This window comes from Mustela putorius, unplaced genomic scaffold, assembly GCF_011764305.1.
Source record: "Mustela putorius furo isolate JIRA1106 unplaced genomic scaffold, ASM1176430v1.1 tig00000095_pilon_pilon_pilon, whole genome shotgun sequence".
Lineage (NCBI taxonomy): Eukaryota > Metazoa > Chordata > Mammalia > Carnivora > Mustelidae > Mustela > Mustela putorius.
This window is the reverse complement of record NW_025421280.1, coordinates 27344081-27366344: the sequence shown is the minus strand read 5'-3', so window position 1 is coordinate 27366344 and position 22264 is coordinate 27344081. Positions and strand designations below refer to the sequence as shown.

Genomic DNA, 22264 nt, shown 5'->3' with positions numbered 1-22264 from the left:
TGGTTGGAGCACGAGGCCAAGGCTTCTGTGTCCCCATCTAGATGCACAAATGGGGGCCCCCCAAAGGGGTGGGGCCTGGACCACTAGTCTCCCAGCCTGTGGGGCCAGACCGCTCTCACCCAGAGGCTTCAGGTCCTTTTGCCACAAAATTCAGTGGCTCTGGGTTCTAATCTCCACCCCCCCCCTCCCGTCCCCACTTAACACCGGAAAAATCTGTTTTGCAAACTCCTAGCGGGCTGAAAGGGGCGGGGAGGGCGGTGTGCCCCCACGTCCCCGCTAGACCAGAGAGACACGTGCTGCTGTTGCCACCTGGTGGCCACCAGGGGAATCCGAGACGCCTCGTTTAACAATGGGAGGAGCTCTGGGCAGGAGGGGAAAGGAAGAGGGGGAATTCAGGGTGTGAACGGCGCGGGGGGGGGGCACGCGTTCCTGCTGTGGGGCGCTGGGTGTCAGGAGAAAGGGGGAACCCCGATTCCTGACCTGAGCCCTGGGTGGAGGGCAGATCGACCCCCAAACGGGGCGGAGTTGGGGGGGGAGCCGGCGGAACTGGGGGAATGAACCAAGTCTCACGTTTTGAGGGAGCCAAATCCCACTCCCCCTCGAGTCGCCCCTCCCCTTGCCCAGTCCTGACTCTGCCGAGTGATCATCATTCTGTCTCCCCCCAATCCGGGTGCTCCTGGGGGCGCCCAGAGGGAGAGATGTTGGTAAATGCGTGTGGAGAATGAATGAACTCCCCTACTGGGGGATTTTGAACATGACACGCAGGCTTCAGCCAGGGGAACGTTACCCAACAGAAGGCTCATTTATTAAGCCGTACACCCCCTCAATAGACCTGTGAGTTCAATATTATCCTCACCCCCATTCTAGAGGGGAGGAGACTAAGGCTAAGCAGGAAACCATCGCCTCCCTCAGAATGCTTAGGGCTGCCCTTGTTTTCCAACGACTAGATCTTCCGAGCCTGGAGCCTGCAGTGCTGCAGGAGTTCTGGGCCCAGACTCCCCATCAAGTGCTCCTGGGACACACGTCCAGCTTAGTGTCCTATGGGACCCCTCCAATCTAGTCTACCCTGAAAAATTCTGTCCCTTCCCCCATGGGTTTCATGGGGTGTGGCAGCTTCCTTCTCTTGGTGGTTCCTAGGGTTCCCGCCACAGGACATGGTGCAACCTGTGTTGGCAGGAGGGGAGGGGCCGGGACCGGAAATGGGGTCTGGATCTCTCTGCCCAGGTTTGACTCCTGCCTGTGCTGTGCTGGGTAGCTTCTGGCTACCCACTTGCTCTCTCTGACCCTTAGTGGTCATCTCTGTAAACTAGAATAGCCATGTACCTCTCGAGGTGGTTATGGGGAATCAGGACATCATGGGTGTGTCTAGACAGAACAGACTGGGTATGCAATGTTTGCTTAATAACCGGCCACCTTCAGTCTTCCTGTCTGAAGGTCAAGGCCGGCTTTCGTTTCTCTCACTCAGGCCTCCAAGTCCATGTTCAAAGGGCCACTGATTATGGGGGTCTGTATTAGGTCTCCCAAGGGCAGTGAGAGTCCACCCCCCTGGGCAAGGTTGCCCTCCAGACCTTCCTGCCTGCCTGGCCCCAGAGCCCGAGGCTCAGGATGGTCTTGCACCTGTCTCCTGTCCTCCAACGGGAGCTCTGTGTCCAAGGTCAGCTCAGGAGTGTCCCGAAGTAGCTCTGTCTTCTCCTTGAGATGCATGGGTGTGTCCAGGTCAGTTCCGTCACCTTTTTCCCAGGACATGTTCACCACCAAGGCCTCTTTTGGGGACACCTCCTCCGGGAAGTCTGCCGGGCTTGTCCACTGCCAAGCCTAGATAGGAAGGGTGGGGCCAAGACTATGGGCAGGGCCCTATTTTCCTGGAATCAGGTTCCTACTGGCTTAATTCCCTAAAATCCTGAGACCAGAGGATTAGCTCTGCCTCAATGACCCCCCCCCACCCATTCAGCCCCTTTTAGGAAGCCCTCCCCACCACACACACACCATTTCTCTTTGGGAAATTATTCCTCCCCTTCTCATTTTGATGTGATTGTGCACTGACCCCACCACAATTTGACTGATGGATATGTGACATGGCCCAGCCAAGCAGAGCACTCTAGCCTCTGATTCCGGCAATGGGCTCAGGGATGAGCATGTGACCCACTCTAGGCCTATTGGTGATGGCCCTGGGACTTTTGCTAAAGTGAGCTGAACACCCTTCTTCCACTGGGGAAAGGCTGAACCTGAGTGGGAGGGAAGCCTGTCCAGACAAATGGATACCCAGTCTCTGGATTCCTAGACCTAGCCATGCCTGAAGACCACCATCTGGGGAATCTCCCCATCTCCCATCAGTTTCCCTTTTTGTTGAAGCCACTTTGAGTTGTTTCTACTGCTAAGAAAGGACCCACAGGAGGCTCCTCTCTGGGCCTCTTCTTGCCTATCTGTGAAATCGGACAGGTTCTTGGAGTCCGTCCCTGTGTCCATGGTTAGGGGAGGATAAAACGAGTTAGTCCATGGCCATTACTCTGTAGAACCCTGGTCCAGAGTATAGAACCAAGAAATAGGACTTTAAATCAGAAAAGGAGTCCTTACCTGCTTTCCCTGGCTGCTAGGGAACTCGATCACAGTGCTGGCGCAAGGTGTGGGCAGGGGCGGGCACAGGTACCGCGCAGCCCTGGGGACGGAAGGAAACTTGTCAGAGAAGCAGCGTTTTCTCTTTTTACTTTTTAATTGTTCCAACTTACTCTTTTCATCTCCACTACGTTACAAAGGGAGATTGGATGTGGATTGGGGTTGGAGGGTGCGGGAGGCTGACAGACCTGGATTTAAATCCCAGCTCTGCCCCCCTTGCTGGATACCTGGGCCCTGACTCTCTGGGCCTCAGTTTCCTCATCTGTAAACTGGGCACAAATACTGACTTGGCATGAGCGGTTACTATGGTCACTATTGGCATTACGGATCATCTTGGGGGAGACATGCAAATTACCTGTTCAGGCAGAGGTACCCAAAGACGCCCAGGAGAAGGATGCTGGCGAAGCTCCCCAGAGACACGAGGAGTATGGACAAATCGAACAACCGGGAAACCTGGGCTTCTGGGAGTGCGAGAGGTTGGGTTGGCAGAGGGGCACCTCCTGCCTCTTACTAGGCAGGGTGTTGGGAGGGCTGGACCCTCCATCAACTCACTGCTGACTGTGGCACACCGTGGGTTCCTCTGTGCCTGGTTCCTCATGTGTGAAGCAAAGAACCAGGGAACCCACCTGCCCTGGGTCTGCAGGATAAGTCCTGGCATACAGGGCTCGGGACATGTTAGCTGCGCATGCCTGCTTGTTGTGCCCCTGTGGTTGCTCCCCTGGGCCCAGATCTGCCACCCCATGCCAAGCCCGACTCACACTGTCTCTCTTGAGACCAAACTGCATTATAAGGGCAACAGGCAGAGACCACGGTAGGAACAGGGATCATTTGGTTTCCAAATCTCTTCTGGCCACACGCCCCAAGACAATGGAGTCCACCTCCTTATCTTTGTGATAAGAGAGATACCCATTCTTTCACTCGCTCAACAAATGGCCCCCTATTCTCTCCCCCACCACCGGAGCCCCCAAGCTGGACAGAGCCTGGCAGAGCCTGGACAGCCTCACCCACTCCCAAGCTGTCAGGCCAGGAAGGGAGGATTGTCACAGCTTGGGGGGGAGGGGCGAGGCGCGTGGGGTAGGTACCCTGGAGAAAGCATGGTTGGCTTCCTGGAGGAGGAAGCTTTTGAACTGGGTTTTAAGGATGAATAGGAGTTAGCAGGAAGAACAAACATCCCAAGCAGAGGAGCCTGCATGGGCAAGGCAATGAGAGCATGAAAGGGAGGTTCACAAGGGGACACTGCACAAGGAGGGGAGAGCAGAGTGGGCTGGGACTTTCTCCTGCGGGTGCTACATGGGGAGCAGGGCCAGGGTGGGGCTGCTTGCAGAGGCTTGGGGTGGGGCAGTGCATGCTGGGTACATACCCAGGCCCTGCCCTCCTGCTCACCGATGCTGAATGGCTGGGGCCTGCTCCAGGCACCCTGCAGCGTCACAGTGTCCGCTCGAACCCGCACGGTGTAGGCTGTCCCAGCCCGAAGGCCATCAAGGGTGACCTGGGTCTCTGTGGGCTTCACAGGCAACTCTGTGGGAGGGAGGCAGCCATGGGTCCCCAGACTCCCTTTACTGCCAGGAGGCCAGACTCAGGAGTGGGATGCCCAGGTCCTGGGTGGGCAGCTGCATGCTGAGAGTGGTAGTGGGGACTCAAGGACATTTTGCTCAAAACATTTAAAAAGAAAATAATTTAAGATTTTATTTTAGAGAGAGAGCATGAGAGGAAGGGGCAGAAGGAGAATCCCAAGCAGACTCCTCGCTGAATGTGGAGCCTGACTCGGGGCTCGATCTCACAGCCCTGAGATCACGGCCTGAGCCAAAACCAAGAGAGGGACCCTTGGCCCCTTCTGAAAACTCTGAATGCACCCATTCACCCCAGCTTACTTGGGGGACTGTTCTTCCCTCCAATATTTAGTGAATGATGCTATTTTTCTCAAATTCTGACCTCTGCTGGCTCCTTGCTCTCTCCCCCACGCCACCCCATCCTCCAAGCTCCTTAAAGATACCAGGTTCAGTAGCACCTCAGGGCCTTTGCACTGGCCTTTGCACCACCGCCCCCACCCCGTGCTCACCCTTTCCCCAGATAGCCCCATGGTTTCCTCCCTCTCCTCCTTCCCATCTTTAGGGTCAAGTTCAGCATTAACTTTATCTTGCTTCCTCAGTGTCCCTCAAACCTCAGCACACAGTAGGACCTCAGCACACAGTGTGGAATCGGTTGGCTTTCATTCACAAATAAAGCTCTCCGTAAAAGTCCTTAAAACGAGAATACAGTGGTTGGCTCTTATCAAGAAGAAAAAATTTCCTAGAACCCTAAGTCTATATTCAAGAGGAATGTTCTTCCAAAGAAACTGGAATGGGGGGAATTGCTCAATTTGGCGAACGGGCATTTGGTGCATTCATCTTCAGCATTTTTGACTTTCAGCAAATCGGCAAAGGGGTGGCTTCCAGCTGTGCCCCCAGAATGTGTCCCTGAACCCTACTTGGCCCCACTTACCCCCTCTAAACAGTGGGTGGTCAAGCAGATGACAGGATGCCTGTGTTTCTGATGGGAGAGAATCCCCCCAGTATCCCTCCCCCGCTCCCCGGCATTCACACCTTGGCCTTGGCCGGTGCTGGGTGCTGGGTAAGAACATGAAGACACGAATAGGCCAGTCCTGCTGGCCTGGACTTTTGCTGCGGGAGGCCACAGGAAAAGACTGCATGAGGGGCCCCCAGTGTGTGAAACGACAGGAAACTCCAGCGCTGGTGAGACTTACCATGTACAGACTGCTCTTTTTCCCTCCCAAGGGGCAGGAAGGAGCATCTGACTGAGCCCAAATCCAGGCTTGCTTAACCCTTGGGCAGGAGACCCTCTCCAAGCCTCAGTTTCCCCATCTGTGAAATGGACACGGTCATCCGGCTCCACGGCAGTCAAGCTGCTGATTTGCATGAGGAGCTGACTTCCACACATGGAAGCTGTGCCCACTGAGCCCTCCTGGGGGTCCAGAAAGGGCAGTCTGGCCTCTTGGAGTCGAACAACTCTTGTTTTATGAGTGGGAAAACCAAGGCCCAGAGAGGGCTGGTGAGGTGCTCAGGGGCCCATAGCCAGGCAGACATCGATCCCAGGTCCCTTCTTCCCCTAGCCAGGCCTGTGCTGCCCACGTACCAGAGACAAGGCTGCCTTCCTCATCCTCACAGCGCACGACGTACTCCTTCAGGACACCGGGGCAAGCGCTCAGCGGGGACGGCGTCCAGTCCACGTTCACGGAGCCCTGGCTGAGCTTCTTCACTGACACGTGTTGTGGGCGTCCTGCCCCCGAGGCTGCAACCAGCCCGGTCACCATGGTCAATTCCAAGAGCACCGGCTGAATTTTTTCTGCCTGCCCAGCCTGGCGCTGTCCAGAGACCCAGGGAACCTTGGCAACAGAGTCAGGCGGGCCTGGGTTCGCATCCCGGCTCCACGACTCAGCCCCCATTGCTGCCTGTCTCTGAGACTCACTTTTCTTATCTATAAAATGGGGGCAGTGCCCTTCAGGCGTGGGGAGCAGAGTGGGGGGCGGTCTTCAGGATCCTCTGAGACTTCTGCGCATCTGGATTCTGGTCAAGGCTTGACCTGGAGTAAGTGCCTCTAAGCGTTCATTCCCCTCTCCTGACACCCAAGACCCCCACCAAGCCCCTCTGGAGAGACCACCCTGCAGGTGTGGGCTGCTCACCATTGCCCCCGAAGTGGTAGGTGGACAAGACTGTGGACCACGAGATGGGCTTCTCTGGACGTGGAGAGGCGAAGATCGTGATGTGGTAACATACCTTCTGCTCCATTGCCCCAGATCCTCTGCTCCAGCTGTAGGTTGCTAGAAAGATTGGCGAGGCCCAGGCCGGTGGTGTAAATAGGTTGTACTGATGCCTCTGCCCCTTTGCACTGGCTGTGCTGCCTGCCAGGAACTCCTAAAGCTCTCCTGCTCATAATTCAAAGCCCTTGTGCCAATGTCCCCTCTTCCAGGATCCCTTTCTTATTCCCACCGCCTGCAGCCCATCCCCCCACCTGCAGCCCAGCCCGGATGCCACGGAGCCAGGTGCATCTGGCTCCATCTCTGTCTCCCCATTCTAGGAACCTCAAGGGCCAGGTCTGAGGCTGAGGTTTCCGGGGGCCCTGGGCCAGGCCCCGGGTAGGAAGTGGGAGTGAGAGGCTGCCAGGGCTGGAAGGCTCCCCCTTTTTCTCCAGAGGTCTCATTAGTTTGCCACCAGCATCTTGGGAGCTGTCACCTTCTCTGGCACAGGGACCTGTTTAACAAACACCCTGGGATGTGAGACTCATTACCTATTGGTGTGTGATCTGCCTGGGGCTATGGCCCTGACACCTCAGGGTCCTGGCAGGAGGCTTCAGACATGCATGGGCGGCAGGGTCCCAGTCTCAGCCCGTCCCCACCTCTGTGTGACTCTGGGCAAGTAGCAAGACCTCTCTGGGCCTCAGACACCTCACACGCCCCTATGGCTGGAGCCAATCAGGAGCCCTAAGGGAGGAGGCAGAAGCAGAAGCAGAAACAGGGCGACAGACATGACGGTACCCATTCCTGTAGGGTCCTGGTCCTGGGACGGAGTCAGGGTGCAGTTGGTGAGGTTCCTGTCCTGGTCTTGGGCCTGCCACTCAATGCAATATGCCTTGGCCCTGGCCTGGGCTGGCCAGTGCATGGAAGTCCCATTGGCTCCAACACTGATATTCAGAGCCCTTGGTTCTGGAAGGAGATGAGGGAGGCAGGTTAGGCTAACAATGGTGGTTTGAATGAGTTAGGTCTCCTGGTCTGACTGTGAGTCCCCTGCCAAGACGCCCACCATCAGGGCTGCCTGTGCTGCTATCCCCACCCCCACCTGTCACCCTCCCCCAACTGGCTTGGGGAGCATCTCCTGCTCTAGCAGGTGTCTGCAGGGTGGGCCTCCCAGCCGGACAGGAGCTCAGAGGCCTGAGGACACACCCACTCAGTCCCCAGGGTTCCTCCCTTCCTGGGCAACAATCTCAGGGAGGCGGGCACTGCTTCCAATTCCAGGGACAACAACTACCATTTACTGAGTGCCAACTATATGCACCAGGCCAGTGCTGAGCACTTAACAGGTATCATTCTGCTAAGAAGTGAGAAGGTGATCACCCCAATAATACAGAAACTGAGACTCAGAGAGGGAGAGCCACTGGCACAAGGTCACACAGTGGGGCCATGACCTGAAGCAGGCCAGGAGCTGAGGGACTTGTGGCTGTGCCATCTTGGCACATGGCTTTACCTCTCTGAGCCTCAGAGGTCTCATCTCTGAAATGGGCACGCCCGTACTAGCCCTGTCCTCACAGGATTGCTGAGTGCTCAGCAGGGACAGGACCAGGGTGAGATGAGTGAGGCACATATCAGGCACAAAGCTAGAGGTACCAAAGAACTCTGTCGTCAAGACAAACACTGTTCCAATGCCATTTTTTTTTTAAGAACCAAAAAATGAGTGGAGGGGGTGCCTGCGTGGCTCAGTGGGTTAAAGCCTCTGCCTTCAGCTCACATCATGATCTCAGGGTCCTGGGATCGAGCTCAGCAGGGAGCCTGCTCCCCCCACCTGCCTGCCTCTCTGCCTATTTGAGATCTGTCTGTCAAATAAATAAATAAAATCTTTTTTTTTCTTTAAAGATTTTATTTATTTATTTGACAGAGAGAGATCACAAGTAGGCAGAGAGGCAGGCAGAGAGAGAGGAGGAAGCAGGCTTCCTGCTGAGCAGAGAGCCCGATTGGGGCTCCATCCCAGGACCCCGGGATCATGACCTGAGCCAAAGGCAGAGGCTTTAACCCACTGAGCCACCCAGGCACCCCTAAATAAAATCTTTTTTAAAATGAGTAGGAAAGGGGCTCCTGCATGGCTCAGTGGGTTAAAGCCGCTGCCTTCGGCTCAGGTCATGATCTCAGGGTCCTGGGATGGAGCCCCACATCAGGCTCTCTGCTCAGCAGGGAGCCTGCTTCCTCCTCTCTCTCTGCCTGCCTCTCTGCCTGCTTGTCATCTCTCTCTGTCAAATAAATAAATAAAATCTTTAAAAAATAATTTAAAAAATAAAATGAGTAGGAAAATATGCCATGAGCGCTCTTTGCGATGGCCCAAAGGTGGAAACAGCCCAAACATTCATTAACGGATAAACAGATAAACACCACGTGGTTCAGCCACACAGTGGAATATTACTCAGCCACGAAAAGGAGGGGAAGCCCTGATACACTCTACGATGTGGCGGAACCTCAAAAAACATGACGCTGGATGAGAGAAGCCGATCATGAGGAGCCACAGGGTGTGCGGTCCCATGTATAAGGAATGTCCAAAATGGGCAAAGCCACAGAGACAGAAAGATTAGTGGGTGTCAGGGGCCAGGGATAAGAGGCGTGGGATCAGGGTCACCTGGGTGGCTCAGTGGGTTAAAGCCTCTGCCTTCGGCTCAGGTCATGGTCTCAGGGTCCTGAGATCGAGTCCCGCATCGGGCTCTCTGCTCAACAGGGAGCCTGCTTCCCTCTCTCTCTCTCTCTCTCTGCCTGCCTCTCTGCCTCCTTGTGATCTCTCAGTCAAATAAATAAATAAATAAATCTTTAAAAAAAAAAAAAAGAGGCGTGGGGTCTCCTTTTAGGGATGATAGAAATGCTCTGGAACTAGACAGAGGTGACAGTTGCCCATTGCTGCAAATGTCCTAAACACCACTGAATTCTACCTACCAAACTGGTTCATGCTGAGGTGTGACCTTCACCTCAATAACTTATGTAGACGTATTCATGTGCATGCATACATAAATATAAATCTTGATTTTTTTCCCTCTCATATCTATAAATATAGGGACATCTTTAATCATATCGATACCTATATAGAACGAGCAAATATCAAGATATGAAATGAAGTTAGGGTCGGCCGCATATTCGCGTTGTCCTGCCTCACTCACCACACCCTGATCTCTGCCCTGGTCCCAGGAAACTTCATTTACAAATGGTTGGCCTGGGCTGTAGTTTGCCAGCTAGAGTTTGGTAAAATATTGCATTCTAACAATACCTTAATTAGTGATTTTGACACATTCCTGAATGAGACACCTGCTTGATTTTTGTGCCTCACCTGCCTCACCCTAGTCTGGTAGAGGCTCAGAGGAGGCATTTAGCTCTGAGAGGCCCTCCCACAGCCCTCCCTGGCCGGAGGAGGCACCTGTGTGGGTGTGGGTTTGGGCAGGAATGTGCCATGTCTGGTTGGGGCCGGGGCCGAAGCGATTCTGAGAGATGACAGCCAGGTCATAGGCCGCACCAGAAAGGTCGAGTGGTTTCTTCAGCTGAAAGTTCATTGTCGACTTGATCTTACACGAGCAGGATAGCATGTGCAGGCGGGCACGGTAGGTCACCTCCCCGCCAGAGTTGGATCCGAGGCAGCCTTCTGGAAGCTCAACTTGGGGCAGCTGTCGTGAATGTGAGAGACGGTTTGTGGAGCCTTGAACACCGTCATCATCCCCACGGGCCAACATCGGCATGCAGCCCCTGAACAGACTCATCCACCGGCCACAGTCTGTGACATGAGCCAAAAACTTTTTAAAAACAAACAAGCAAAAAAACAAAGCAAAACAAAACAAAACAAAAACCCTCGGTGCTGGTGAGGCTGTTGGGAAATAGGCATCTGTGGCAAGTGCCTATTGGTTTGGGAAGGAAATAATTTGGCAAAACCTACTGAGTGTCAGGAAAAAAATGTTTTTCCTCTTTGGACCCAGTTACCTCAAGCCTGGAAGTGTTTCCTAAGAAAGGGAATTCAGGGGTGCCTGGGTGGCTCAGCAGCTTAAGCATCTGCTTTCGGCTCAGGTCATGATCTCAGGGTCCTGGGATGGAGCCCTGCATCAGGCTCTCTGCTCAGCGGGAAGCCTTACCCCACCCCCCCCCCGCCTACTTGTGATCTCTGTCAAATAAATAAATAAAATCTTTTTTTAAAAAAGGAATTCAAATGAAAGGAATACCAGGAAGTAAAGCTTCACTGTAGGCATACTGGGCCAGCCTATTAGGGACCCGGCCAATTAATTATGGTAAAGCCAGTGGGTGAAATATATGATGGTTTTGCCCCTGACTTGGGCAAGAGATTTTCCCTCTGTGCTTCAGCTTCCTTCTCATAACTTGGGAGTTAATTAGACTGCTCTTAATGGGTTGCTCGGGAGACTTCAAAGAAATCATCTCCCACCTAGACCAACATTGTCTACCCCTGGCCTGCCCACTTCCACCCTAGCCCCCCACACTCTGGTCCCCCCATGGGATCTGGGGGAAGTCTGGGAACACTGAACCCAGTCATATCCCTCTTCTGCTCACACACCCTCCATTGCTCCCCATTAAACCCAAAGTCCTCGGAATCCTCGCCTCCTCCACATCTCTTCTCTCACAGTATCCCCCTTGTGCACCCTGACTCCAGCCTCTTGTCTCCTTCTCCCCATCCCAGGCCACCCCACAGCCCCGTGACAGCCCATTACCTGCCCGTGCAGGGTCACCTGCCTCCTCCCATTGGGACGGAGCGCCTCCACAGAGAACCTCAAGCTGGGTTGTGGAAGATGTTCTGTAATGGGATGGTGAGACAGTGACGCGGGGGGTGGTCCCTTGCTCACTGCCACCTCCCACAGACCATGCATGGGGACCCAGGACATTTTCCTTCCCTCCCTTGAAACACAGGATTCCCATGGGTTGTTAAGAAGTTTTCAAAAGCGGAAACATGGAGATCTAGTCTATGACCATGTGACTATACTTAATGCCATAAAACTATCCACTTTGGGGGCTCCTGGGTGGCATTGGACTCTTGATTTCAGCTCAGGTCATGGTCTCGGGGTCATGGGATTAGGCTCCAGGCTTGATGGGGAGTCTGCTTGGAATGCTCTCTCCCTCTGTCCCTCCCCCTGCCGTGCATGTGCTCTCTCTCTCTCTCAAATAAATAAATACAGTCCTAAAAACAAAACAAAAAAACAAAAAACAAAAAAAAAACCCCTATGCTTTAAAATGGTTAAAATGGTAGATCTTATCTAATGCATTTTCTACTACAATTTTCGTTTTAAAGTCTGAAAAGAACTCTTGGAGCTGTTTCACAGTGGATAATGCACCGGGGGCAGGAAGAGACCTGCCAAGGTCACAAGGTCAGGGGCAAAATATTGACAATCACCTCATCCTTCCTTGCCTCTCGGGTCCCATCTCCACTTGGGAGCTGCCCAAACTCCAGCTTCCTGTGTCCTTCGGGAAGCTATGTCTTCACGACACGGCCATTTCCCCCTGCCGACTCCCTGCGTGGCCTTAAAGAACAAAGCCAACAGGACACATGGGAAGGAAAGAAAGACTGGGAAATGTTTCTTTTCAGATTATGAATTCTCCACATTTTACAAAGTGAAACTCGCTCCACCTCTTTTTTTTTTTTTTAAGATTTTATTTATTGATTTGCAAGAGAGAGCACGCATGAGTGAGGGTGGGGGATGGGAGATGGAGGGGCCCAGGGAGGCGGACAGAAGCCGACTCCCTGCTGAGCAGGGAGCCCAAGGCCAGGCTCAGTCCCAGGACCCTGGGATCATGACCTGAGCTGAAGGCAGCCGCTTAGCCCACTGAGCCACCTAGGTCCCCTGCCCTAGCACCTTTTACTAATTTCCCCAAATTTCTCTTGCCACCTTATTTCTAGTATCCACTGCTGTATTTCTAATGCCTGCCCCAGTTCCAGGCTCTGGACTGCTCTCACCAGGGGGGACACACACGGGGCTGCTCCAGCTGCTCCAGGGGTCTCCTGGGTCTCCTGGGGCTGCTGGCCTGAGTCGCCTCCTGCGGAGCTGGAATTCCTGGGCTGCGTCCATCCGCAGGGGGCAGAGGCAGGACTCTGGTGGGGAAATAAGCCGAACTTCAAGCTGAAGGGTTGTCTCAGACTTGGGGGTGCCCGGGGCTTGGCACTCATCATTTAGCCACCAGACACTTAATTGAGTGCCAACTGTGTGCTGGGCCCTGGGACCACTGTGGGAATAGGCCAGGCCCTGTCCTCTTGGGGGACCTCAAGGTGTCCCATTCTTGCCCTGGCCCTAGGTTGACGTCGTGGCAAGGCTATCCATTGGGATGCGAGCCTGGTCAATGGCTTCTCACCCCCGAGCCCGTTTCCTCACCTGAGAAATGGGAATAATCCAATATGGAACTCAGGATGGGCCAGCAAGCGTACAACGAAATTAGCACTGGGCCTGGCACACAGTAGGCGCTCAATTAATGCTAGCATGCTGCAGCTGTTGTTGGTACTATTATTCTCACCGAAGCCAGCATCCTCCTGAGGTCCGCAGTTGCCCTAGGACCAGATCATATAGACATAGTTTTACCTTTTGGTAAAAGGTAAAAAAAAAAAAAAAAAAGTTTTTTTTTTTAAAGAAATATTAGCTCTTTTATAATTTTAAACAATTATTCTAAGTGCAATGTGGAAGCTTGGGTTAGAAAAAGAAAGAAAGAGGACATTTGCTTTTTGTTTTGTTTTGTTTTTTAAAGATTATTTATTTATTTATTTGACAGAGAGAGAGAGATCGCAAGTAGGCAGAGAAGCACACAGATAGAGAGGGAGAAGCGGACTCCTCACTGAGCAGAGAGCGTGATGAGGGGCTCGATCTCAGGACCCTGAGACTATGACCTGAGCTGAAGGCAGAGGCTTAACTCACTGAGCCACCCAGGCGCTTTAAAAAAAAAAAAAAAAGAGGACTTTCGTGGAAAAACAGGTGGCTCAGAATAAGCCCAGGGATTTAGTCCCCAGCAACGTGGCAACGTTTATCTCGGTTGTGGACAGACACGCTCAAGAATGTAAGATGTGGGGTTCCTGGGTGGCTCAGTGGGTTAAGCCTTCAGCACAGGTCATGATCCCAGGGTCCTGGGATCGAGCCCCATGTTGGGCTCTCTGCCCAGCAGGGAGCCTGCTTCCTTTCCTCTCTCTCTGCCTGCCTCTCGGCCTACTTGTGATCTGTCAAATAAATAAATAAAATCTTAAAAAAAAAAAAAAAGAATGTAAGATGTTCGCATGTGGGGCAGCTGGGGGGCCTTTCTAGGGGAGCTGGCTACTTCTTTGTAACTTTTCTGAAAATCTAAGACTATTCCCAAAGTAAAAGTTGGCTTAAAAGATTTTCAGAGACAAAATTATTATTCTGTACTTTCCTACAAAAATTGTTTTAGGAGGGAAAACCTGTATGTCAGTGGTGTTGGGGGTCAGGAGAGTCAGGTGTAGGACATGGCCTGCCCCCCACACCCTGTGTCATGCGGAGAGGTCCCCCAACATCCGGAACTTCAAATCAAACGGACAGAGAGGCCCCTCCCCCAGCAGGAGTCCCATATCACCTGCCTCTGACAGATCCCATTTACGGGATGGGGTCACTGAGGCTCAGGGGGCTCCGACACTGGAAAGGGAGATGGGGCTGAAGCTGGGGTTGCTCCCTGGCCTGCAAATGCCACCCGTCTGAGGGAGGAGGAGATGCCACGATTCAGAGGCTGGAGGTCTCTGTCTCTCCCCAGGGACAGCAGAAGGTAGCTGAAGAATGAACGAAGGTCTGCGGAAGACATACAGACAGCCAACAGGTAGAAAGACCATGCTTGACATCACTCCTCATCAGGGAAGTGCAAATCGAAACCATAATGAGAAACCATCTCAGTTCGAATGACTATCATCAAGAAGACACAAGACAGGGGCGCCTGGGTAGCTCAGTTGGTTAAGTATCTGCCTTCATGTCCCCAGGGTCCTGGGATCGAACCCCACATCGGGCTCCCTGCTTGGTGGGAAGCCTGCTTCTCCCTCTCCAATTCTCCCTGCTTGTGTTCCACACGCACCACCCCCCAACAAATAAATAAATAAATAGTCTTGAAAAAAATGTTGACTGCAGCCTCACATATAATAGCCAAGATACGGAAGCAACCAAAGTGTTTCCATTCATCCGCCGACGAATGCAAAAAGAACATGGGGTATACACACACACACACACACACACACATACACAGGGATATTATTCAGCTGTAAAAGAAGGACACCCTGACGTGTGTGACGATGTGAACAAGCCTCGAGGGCACTATACTAAGTGAAATAATTCAGAGAAGGACAAATACCATAGGATCTCTCTCGCACACAGGGAATCCAAATCAAAATAAAATGGAACTCATGGACATGGAGAACAGATCGGTGGTCACCAGAGGCAGGGGGTTGTGTGGTGGGAGGAATGGGGGTCAAAGGTACACACTTCAGTTATAGAATAAATAAGTCCTAGGATGTCATGTACTGCATGGTGACTATAGTTCCTAATACTGTATGATGTACTTGGACGCGCCTAGGAGAGTAGATCTTACAAGTTCTTACAAGACATAAGGTTTGTATCGCAGATGGTGATGGACAGTAGCTAGTCTGACTGTGATCATTTCACAATACATACAAATACCAAATAATGATGTTGTACACCTACAGCCAACGTAATGTTATATGTCAATTGTATCTAAAAAAAAAAACAACAACAACAAAAAACAGAAGAAAAAGGAAGGGAGGAAGGAAAGAAAGAAGGAAAGAGGGAAGTGGAAGGGGAGCTTCCTAGAGAGGCTGCCCTTGAACTAGACCCTGAAGATCAACTGGATTTTCAGCCACTCATAGAGAAGAAGGCATGAAGATGGAGGAGATTGCATGGGCAAAGGTAGAGTTTGGAAATTCAGGGCATGGGCAGAGAATGATGGCCATTCAGAGGGGGCCAGAGGAAACATGAGGTTGGTGAGGGTGCCTGGGGCCAGCTGAGGAAAGGATGCTCTCCCGAGGTAATAGGGAGCTATGGAGGGTGTGTGAACAAGGGAGGTTCCGATGAGATCTGAGTGTCAAAGAGACTCTAGAGGCTAGCTGCAGGGCAAGAGTGGAGACCAGGCAGGAGAGGAGATGGATGTAGAGATGGTGAAACTGATTTGGGGGTCATGTTCCCCGGGGAGAAGCCTGTGTTCTCTCCTGGCCTGGGGAATAAACTCACCAACTCCCACAGGCTGCTGGATGTCCGGTGCCGGAACTGCACCTCGGCGCCATCCTGGCGGGCTGGGTTCTCCCACTTCAAGAGCACCTGCCCTGAGAACCTAGACACGGTGATGTCTCCAACCAGCGGGGGGTCGTATTTAACTAGGAACAGAGATGGAGATTGGGGAGGGGAGCCAGCATATGTGTAAGTTATTGGTACTTAAAATTTTGGAAAATCTGCCCCACCCAGCCCAGGGTAACTGACTGAGTCTCCAGGATGTGCATCAGGGAAACCCTTACAAGTTCCATCTAAGCCTAGGATTCTATGGCTCAAAGATTCAAGACTGACACTCCTTGTAGCAATATTGTGGTGAGATGGGCACTTTTGTGAGTTGCTGATAAGAGGATAATTAATTGAATCTATTTTTTAGAAGACTATTAGGGAAATCTTACTAATTTTTTAAACCCTGACTTGAAGAGAAGCATCCATCATTCTTTTCTGCATCTTGGTCATACCATGTCTGATTCTACCTCAGGACCTTTGCACTTGCTGTGCCCTTATGCCCTCTGCCTGAAACACACTTCTCTACCCCTAATTATTGTTGGATCCTTTTTGTCCTTCCGTGCTCAGCTTGACCTCCCAGCAGCATTTCCTCATATATAATAGTCCTTCCTGCTCATCACTTCCTCTGGACTCTGGCCTCCATGAGGGATGGTCGGATCCTGCCTTCATCTTAAAATTTGATACATTGTTCATCATGGATTTTTTGGCATTAATTTTGATTTTTCAAAAAACATCTCTTTACAAAATTATTTATATTGACTCCTGAGTTTTCTGGCATCCCTTACAATTTCGTGCCCAAGTCAGGTTCCTCCCTCACCTTACCCTAATGCCAGCCCGGAGCGGCCAACTTTGTTGGCCTCACTCGTGTCCCCTATGAGTCAGCATAGCACACAGGAGCATCTCAAACTCTAGGTACTAAGTGTCCGTGGTTGCGTCGTGAAAACAGATTTTAAAGACCCAACGAGATTCCAGTGGTATTACAGTTTCGGGGAGAAACCAGAAGCAACCTAAGTGCCCAGCAGATGGGGATTGGTGAAGGGACCGTGAAGAACTCTACCATGTTCTGCAACAGGGTTTGATGTGAAAATCATTGGCATTATCAAGCCCCTGGCCCAGATCCCTGCGGGTCTAGGCTCAGGGACCCGAGGCATCTCTGGATGAGGAAGGGGCGGCAGAGAGGAGGAGGAGAACAGGTGCTGACCTGCACTATGAAGCTTCAGGGTGATCTTAGGGGACTTCTGTGTCCGGTTCTCAGCTCGAGATTCCACCCAGAGCGTGACGGCTTGGAGCACAGCTATGCCGTCCTGGTCAGAGAACCGCAGGCTGGTGGCTGAGCCCGCAGCAAAGTAGCAGCAGCGCCCGGACCTGAGGCTGTGTGAGGGGAGCACTGGGGCTGAGTCTGGGGTTGCAGGACCCACAGAGGGGCTCAGCAGCCCCGGTAGATGGGCCGCATCATGTTCCAGGATCTTCTTCTTTTCTTTTTTTTTTTTTTTTAAGATTTTATTTATTTATTTGACAGACAGAGATCACAAGTAGGCAGAGAGGCAGGCAGAGAGATGGGGGGAAGCAGGCTCCCCGCCAAGCAGAGAGCCCGATGCAGGACTCGATCCCAGGACCCTGGGACCATGACCCGAGCTGAAGGCAGAGGCTCTAACCCACTGAGCCACCCAGGCGCCCCATCCCAGGATCTTCTTCTGCCCTTTTGACTCCCCCTCCCCAGCCTGGGAACTGGAGGGGAATCAGCCTGCCACTGAGGGTTTGGGGGAACCCCAGAATCTCACGATGCAGATGAAGAAATGAATGGTTGGAAGGATGGACAAATGAGTGAGCGGGTGAGGAAGAAGGATGAGAGAGACCCTAATTGCCACCCAACTTAGATGCCCACCTACACGGACACGCCCCCCCCCAAATAGAGTCCCCACTCTCCCTTCTCACATAAGACACTGAGCCACCAGGAAGGGCAAGGACCTTGCTAAGATCACATCTCTGAGAGCAGGGGCATGGGGGCAGGAGCAAGTGTGGGATGATGGGTGAAGGTTTGGGGACCGGGGCAGGGTCCTTACCAGCACCTCAGGAAGTGGCTGACCCCAGTCGTGGGGCCCTCATACTGCCAGGAGCATTCATAACCAGCACTGACTATCCGGTAGCAGTTCAGGTCCCTGGGGCCTGAAGCCGAGCCTGGAGGAGATCCCAAAGGTTTTAGAAGGAACCAAGAGCTGGGAGGGGGCCCTCCTTGCTGGTGCACACTTGGAATGAATCTTTGTGACATTTAAGTAATCCAGTGTCAACCTCAGCCTTGGCGCACTCCCAGCACCTCCCTGTGCCCTTCGCTCCTGTCTCCTGCCTTCGCCCCTGCTCACCCTCCTCCAGCCACACCAGCCTCCTCACCAGTCCCCAAACACAGCAGGCTCACTCCCACCTCAGGGCCTTTGCGCATGCTGTGCCATCTGCCCGGAATGCTTTTCCCACAGATCTTGACATTCTAGTTTCTCCTTCAGTGTCACCTCCTTGACCACCAGGCAACCTGAATCCGCCACCTCCTCCATCCTCCCTCCCCGTCCTCTGGTTTCTCATAGCACATTCTGGCATGCTGTCTGTGCATTTGTCTGCCTGTTATCCACCTCCCACACTAGGCTGTGGCCCCAGGAAGTCAGTCGGGCTTGTGGCTGATTCTTTCACGCCTAGAACTGGGTCTGCATGCAGTAGGAGCTTGGTAAGTAGTTCTTGCACGAAAGGAAGGACGCAACACCTGTTTGGTGGCAGACCCTGGGACACCGGAGCTTGGTGAGGACAGGAAGAGTAGGCTCTCAGGCTGTTCCCAAGACCTCAGGTGCACCTGAATCTTTGACTGGGCGGGAGGGAGCGGAAGGAGGAGCGGCTAAGGAAGGGGCAGTCAGACCCTAGCATGACCTCTCCCCACAATAAGGAACTGTCCCAGACCTGTGCCTGCATCCGGATACGGCGGGTCCTGAAAACAGCACCCACTGGTACTGCAGGCTTCAGCTGCAAAGACAACGAAGACAGAATGATGTTTCCAGTCTTTTACTGCAGGGCGGAGGCGCTCTGGCGGGGGGCTTGCCAAGAGATCATCCATCCACCCACCCACTCTCCCATCTATGGGTCCGCCCACCCATCCATCCACACATCCTATCTTCCACCCAGCCAGCCATCAGGCGCGCACGCATTCATCTGTCCTACGCTCCATCCATCCATCCAACCACCCATTCATCCATCGCTCATTCATCCACTCAACAACCTCTGAGGCTGCTGGGCCCCTGTCCTTCTCTCAGTTTCTGGTCTCCAGCCCTGCCTAATCCCTGCAAGCCCTGAAACCTTGCTGAGGATCAGTTTACAGAGACACACAGAGAGGCAAAGCAGTGACTTGAGGTCACACAGCAGCCACAGGAGAGCTGGAATTAGATTTCAAACTCAGTCATCTGCAGGAGTCTGGGCTCCTTTCCGTCCGATCCCACGAGAAGGAGAGAGAGTATGTACATATATTTTGTCTAATAATAAAATAAAACTATAAACATGTATATCCATTATATACATACTTGTTCCTTATCCTTTTCTTTTTCTTTTTTTTTTCTTAAAGATTTTATTTATTTATTTGAGAGAGAGAGAGAGAGAACACAATCAGGGGGAGGGGCAGAGGGAGAAGCAGGCTCCCCACTGAGCAAGGAGCCTGATGTGGGACTCGATCCCTGGATCCCGGGATCATGACCTGAACTGAAGGCAGACACTCAACCAACTGAGCAACCCAGGCGTCCTGCTTTTTCTTTTTTTAAAAGATTTTATTTATTTTACAGAGAGAGAAGGCACAGGCAGGCAGAACGGCAGGCAAAGGGAGAGGGAGAAGCAGGCTCCCCACCAACACAGGGCTCCATCCCGGGACCCTGGGATCATGACCTGAGCCGAAAGCAGACTGAGCCACTCAGGTGCCTCTCCTTATCATTTTTGGATTTTAGCATTTCTCACAGAACCCCAGGGGGTGGTTAAGATTCAGAGATTTAGCCCATTCCACAGAAGATGATGTCAAGACCAGAGCAGAGATGCCCAAGTTTGATAGAGGGAAAGCCAGGTCCACCACCCTACACGCACATGCCCCGCAGCAAGAAAAGCCATGATGTCAAGGTGGGGAACTCACCGCCTTGCCCTCGGAGCAGGAGCAGAAGGAGGGGGACCAGCCTGGCCCACAGCTGTCCCATGGAGCCCACACAGAAGCTCACAGCCCCAGATGAACTTCTGCCAGCCACCCTGTCCTTGCCCCTGAACATGTTGAAGCTGAGTAAGAAGGAGGACTTAAAAGATCAAAAAAAAAAAAAAAAAAAAAAAGGAGTTAGATGTCATGGCCCCTCCTGGCACAAGTCAAACTGAAAGAGAAACTAAGAAGTCAGCATCGTGGTGGCGGCCTCATCGCGGCCACAAACCCACCTGGAGTCACGGATCTGGGGGTCTACACTGATGGCCCAAGCCTTAGCCGGAGGTGCCAACCCCTTGAGTGGCCAGCTGCTCTGAGCCCTTGGCCTGGTTTCCGGCCCTCTCTAGCTGACCTCTGAGACTCAGGTGCCAAGCGGGAGCCCAGTGTTCTCGGATGTCTGTGTTCACTCTCCTAACAAACCGTTATGAAGTGTTTGAACAAGTGTTTGAAAGTTCTAAATGTCCTCTCCATTTCCCCAACTCCATCCCAGGGCACCCTGGGTCCCCGCTCCTGAAGAGCTCTTTGCTTCCTTCAGACTAAGCTTTGTCCCCTCTCTGCGTCTGTTTCTTGGCATCGGGGGTGGGCGGGTCGCAGTTTCTGAGCCTTTCTCCTCACTGTCTACAAAGTCCCAAAATGTCCATGGAGAAGGACAGACTCATGCTAAAAAGTGGGTGAACCCCAAAAAAGTCCTGCTGAGTGAGAACAGCCAGACACAGCAGCCCACATGTTGTATGGTCCCCATGTACGTGAAATGTCCAGAACCAGCAAATTCAGAGACAGAAAGATGAGTGGTTGCCAGGGGCTGGGAGATGGGGTTTGGGGAGTGACTGCTAATGGGGACGAGTGTCCATTTGGGGTGATGAGAATGTTCTGGGACTGGACAAAGGAGATGGTTGCAGAACATGGTGAAAGTTCTAAATGTCCCTGAAGTGTAGATTTTAAAATGGTTTATTTTAGGTTATGTGATTTTCACCTTAAAGAAAAATGTTCCTGGAGCACAGGGGGACTGAGGAACATGGTGGGAGTCTCTCCCGGAAGAGCATCTGGGGACCGGGACCCAGGTGGGCTGGGAGGAAGCCCAGTCTCAGAGGCTCCCTGTCCCTGCGGGCGGCTGAGCTAGTCAGGGTCAGGCGCCCAGGAGGCCATGAGGTCAGAGACATGGGAACAAAGAGGCAGTGTCCCAGGCCTGGCACAGTGGGGACGGGGACCCCGTGACCCCGCACAGAGCAGCCTTCACTGGCAATAGGGCCCAGACCAGGCCAGGGGGTGGAGCGGGCTGCAGGATGGATGTGTGAGGCCTGGGGGGAGGGGTAGAGACAGAGAGAGACAGAGACAGAGACAGAGACAGAGACAGAGACAGATTGGTAGAAACATAAAGAAAGATGAAAGAGACAGAGATGGAGCCAAATCCTTGGTCTCCTTTCGAAGATCCTGACACCCTTACCCCAGGAGACACCATCTCTGTGTCCCATTTCACAGATGGAGAGACTGAGCCCTGAGGTGCCCAGACCCCTCGAGTCCCCAGCTGCACATGAAGAGATGGATTCAGACAGAGACTCCCCCTTTCCTCCCAGCGAGGGTGAGCTTTGCATTTTCAGGAACAAGCCTCATGCCCCAGCGCTGGCCCCCACCAAGCCTGGTCTAGGCTTCAGCTACACCATCTGCAAAATAGACAGTTGTGAAACGCTCAAGGAGGGCCCGGCTCCCGGCAGGTAATGCCCACCAGACAGCCAGGGTAATGAATCGTTCTTTGGGGGGTCCCCAGCAGCCTCTGCTCTTGTTGCAGATCTTTCCCAGCCCCCCAAAGTCACCGGACTTCCCAGAGCAGCCCTTGGAAAGACACTGGGGGGTGGGGGAGGAGCAGAGGAAGGGACAGAGCTGGACACAGGTGCCCACAGCTCCTTGGCGGCAGGGGTGGGTGCAGGGAGTGTCAGAGGTGGGGGCACGTCCCAAGGGAGAGTCGGGAGAGATGCCCAGAGAAGGGGACTCTTGAACTCGGTTTATAGAAAAAGCATTCCTGGCAGAGGGCACAGCAGAAGCCAAGTTCAGGGACATGCTTTGGGAAATATCAAAATGAACACGGCAATCTGTAGCTCCACAGGAGTAAGGCAGATGAGCACCTCAAGTGCCAGGCTGAAGGGCTGGACTTTCTCCTAAGGGGACTGGGGAGCCATAGAGGTGTGTGAGCACGATACCAGCCACAGGGGAGGTGGTGTTTCTACTCTTATCAAAGTCGGGATCTGAAGCTTGCCCCAAGGTTCACTGCACTTCACCTTCCCCGTGCCACATCTGCACACCCACCGCCCCTGGTCTGCCTGCACCCTCCGCCAGGAAGCCCTCAGGGTGCCCTTATGGGTCCCTCCCTGCTGCCCCAGAAATACAGCCAGGATATGCTTCTAGGGCTGCCCCACTTTCAGATGCCTCCTCGCTAGCTGCGGGGAGGGTGAGGCAGGA

General features: G+C 53.0%; 1 protein-coding gene across 1 annotated transcript; it reads right to left on the bottom strand.

Annotated features, from left to right (window-relative positions):
- Positions 1–767: 767 nt before the first annotated feature.
- On the bottom strand, positions 768–20183 carry IL12RB1 (interleukin 12 receptor subunit beta 1). Its single transcript, XM_004760970.3, has 17 exons — positions 20044–20183; positions 19757–19910; positions 18550–18612; positions 17673–17787; positions 16811–16980; positions 15565–15707; positions 12851–12884; positions 12300–12434; positions 11062–11144; positions 9771–10014; positions 7145–7312; positions 6293–6430; positions 5746–5901; positions 3997–4131; positions 2969–3074; positions 2575–2656; positions 768–1815 (listed from the first exon to the last, which is right to left on the bottom strand). Exons 2-17 carry the CDS (start codon positions 19884–19886, stop codon positions 1462–1464), a joined length of 2256 nt encoding a protein of 751 aa, XP_004761027.1. The 5' UTR covers positions 19887–19910; positions 20044–20183; the 3' UTR covers positions 768–1461.
- Positions 20184–22264: the final 2081 nt, after the last annotated feature.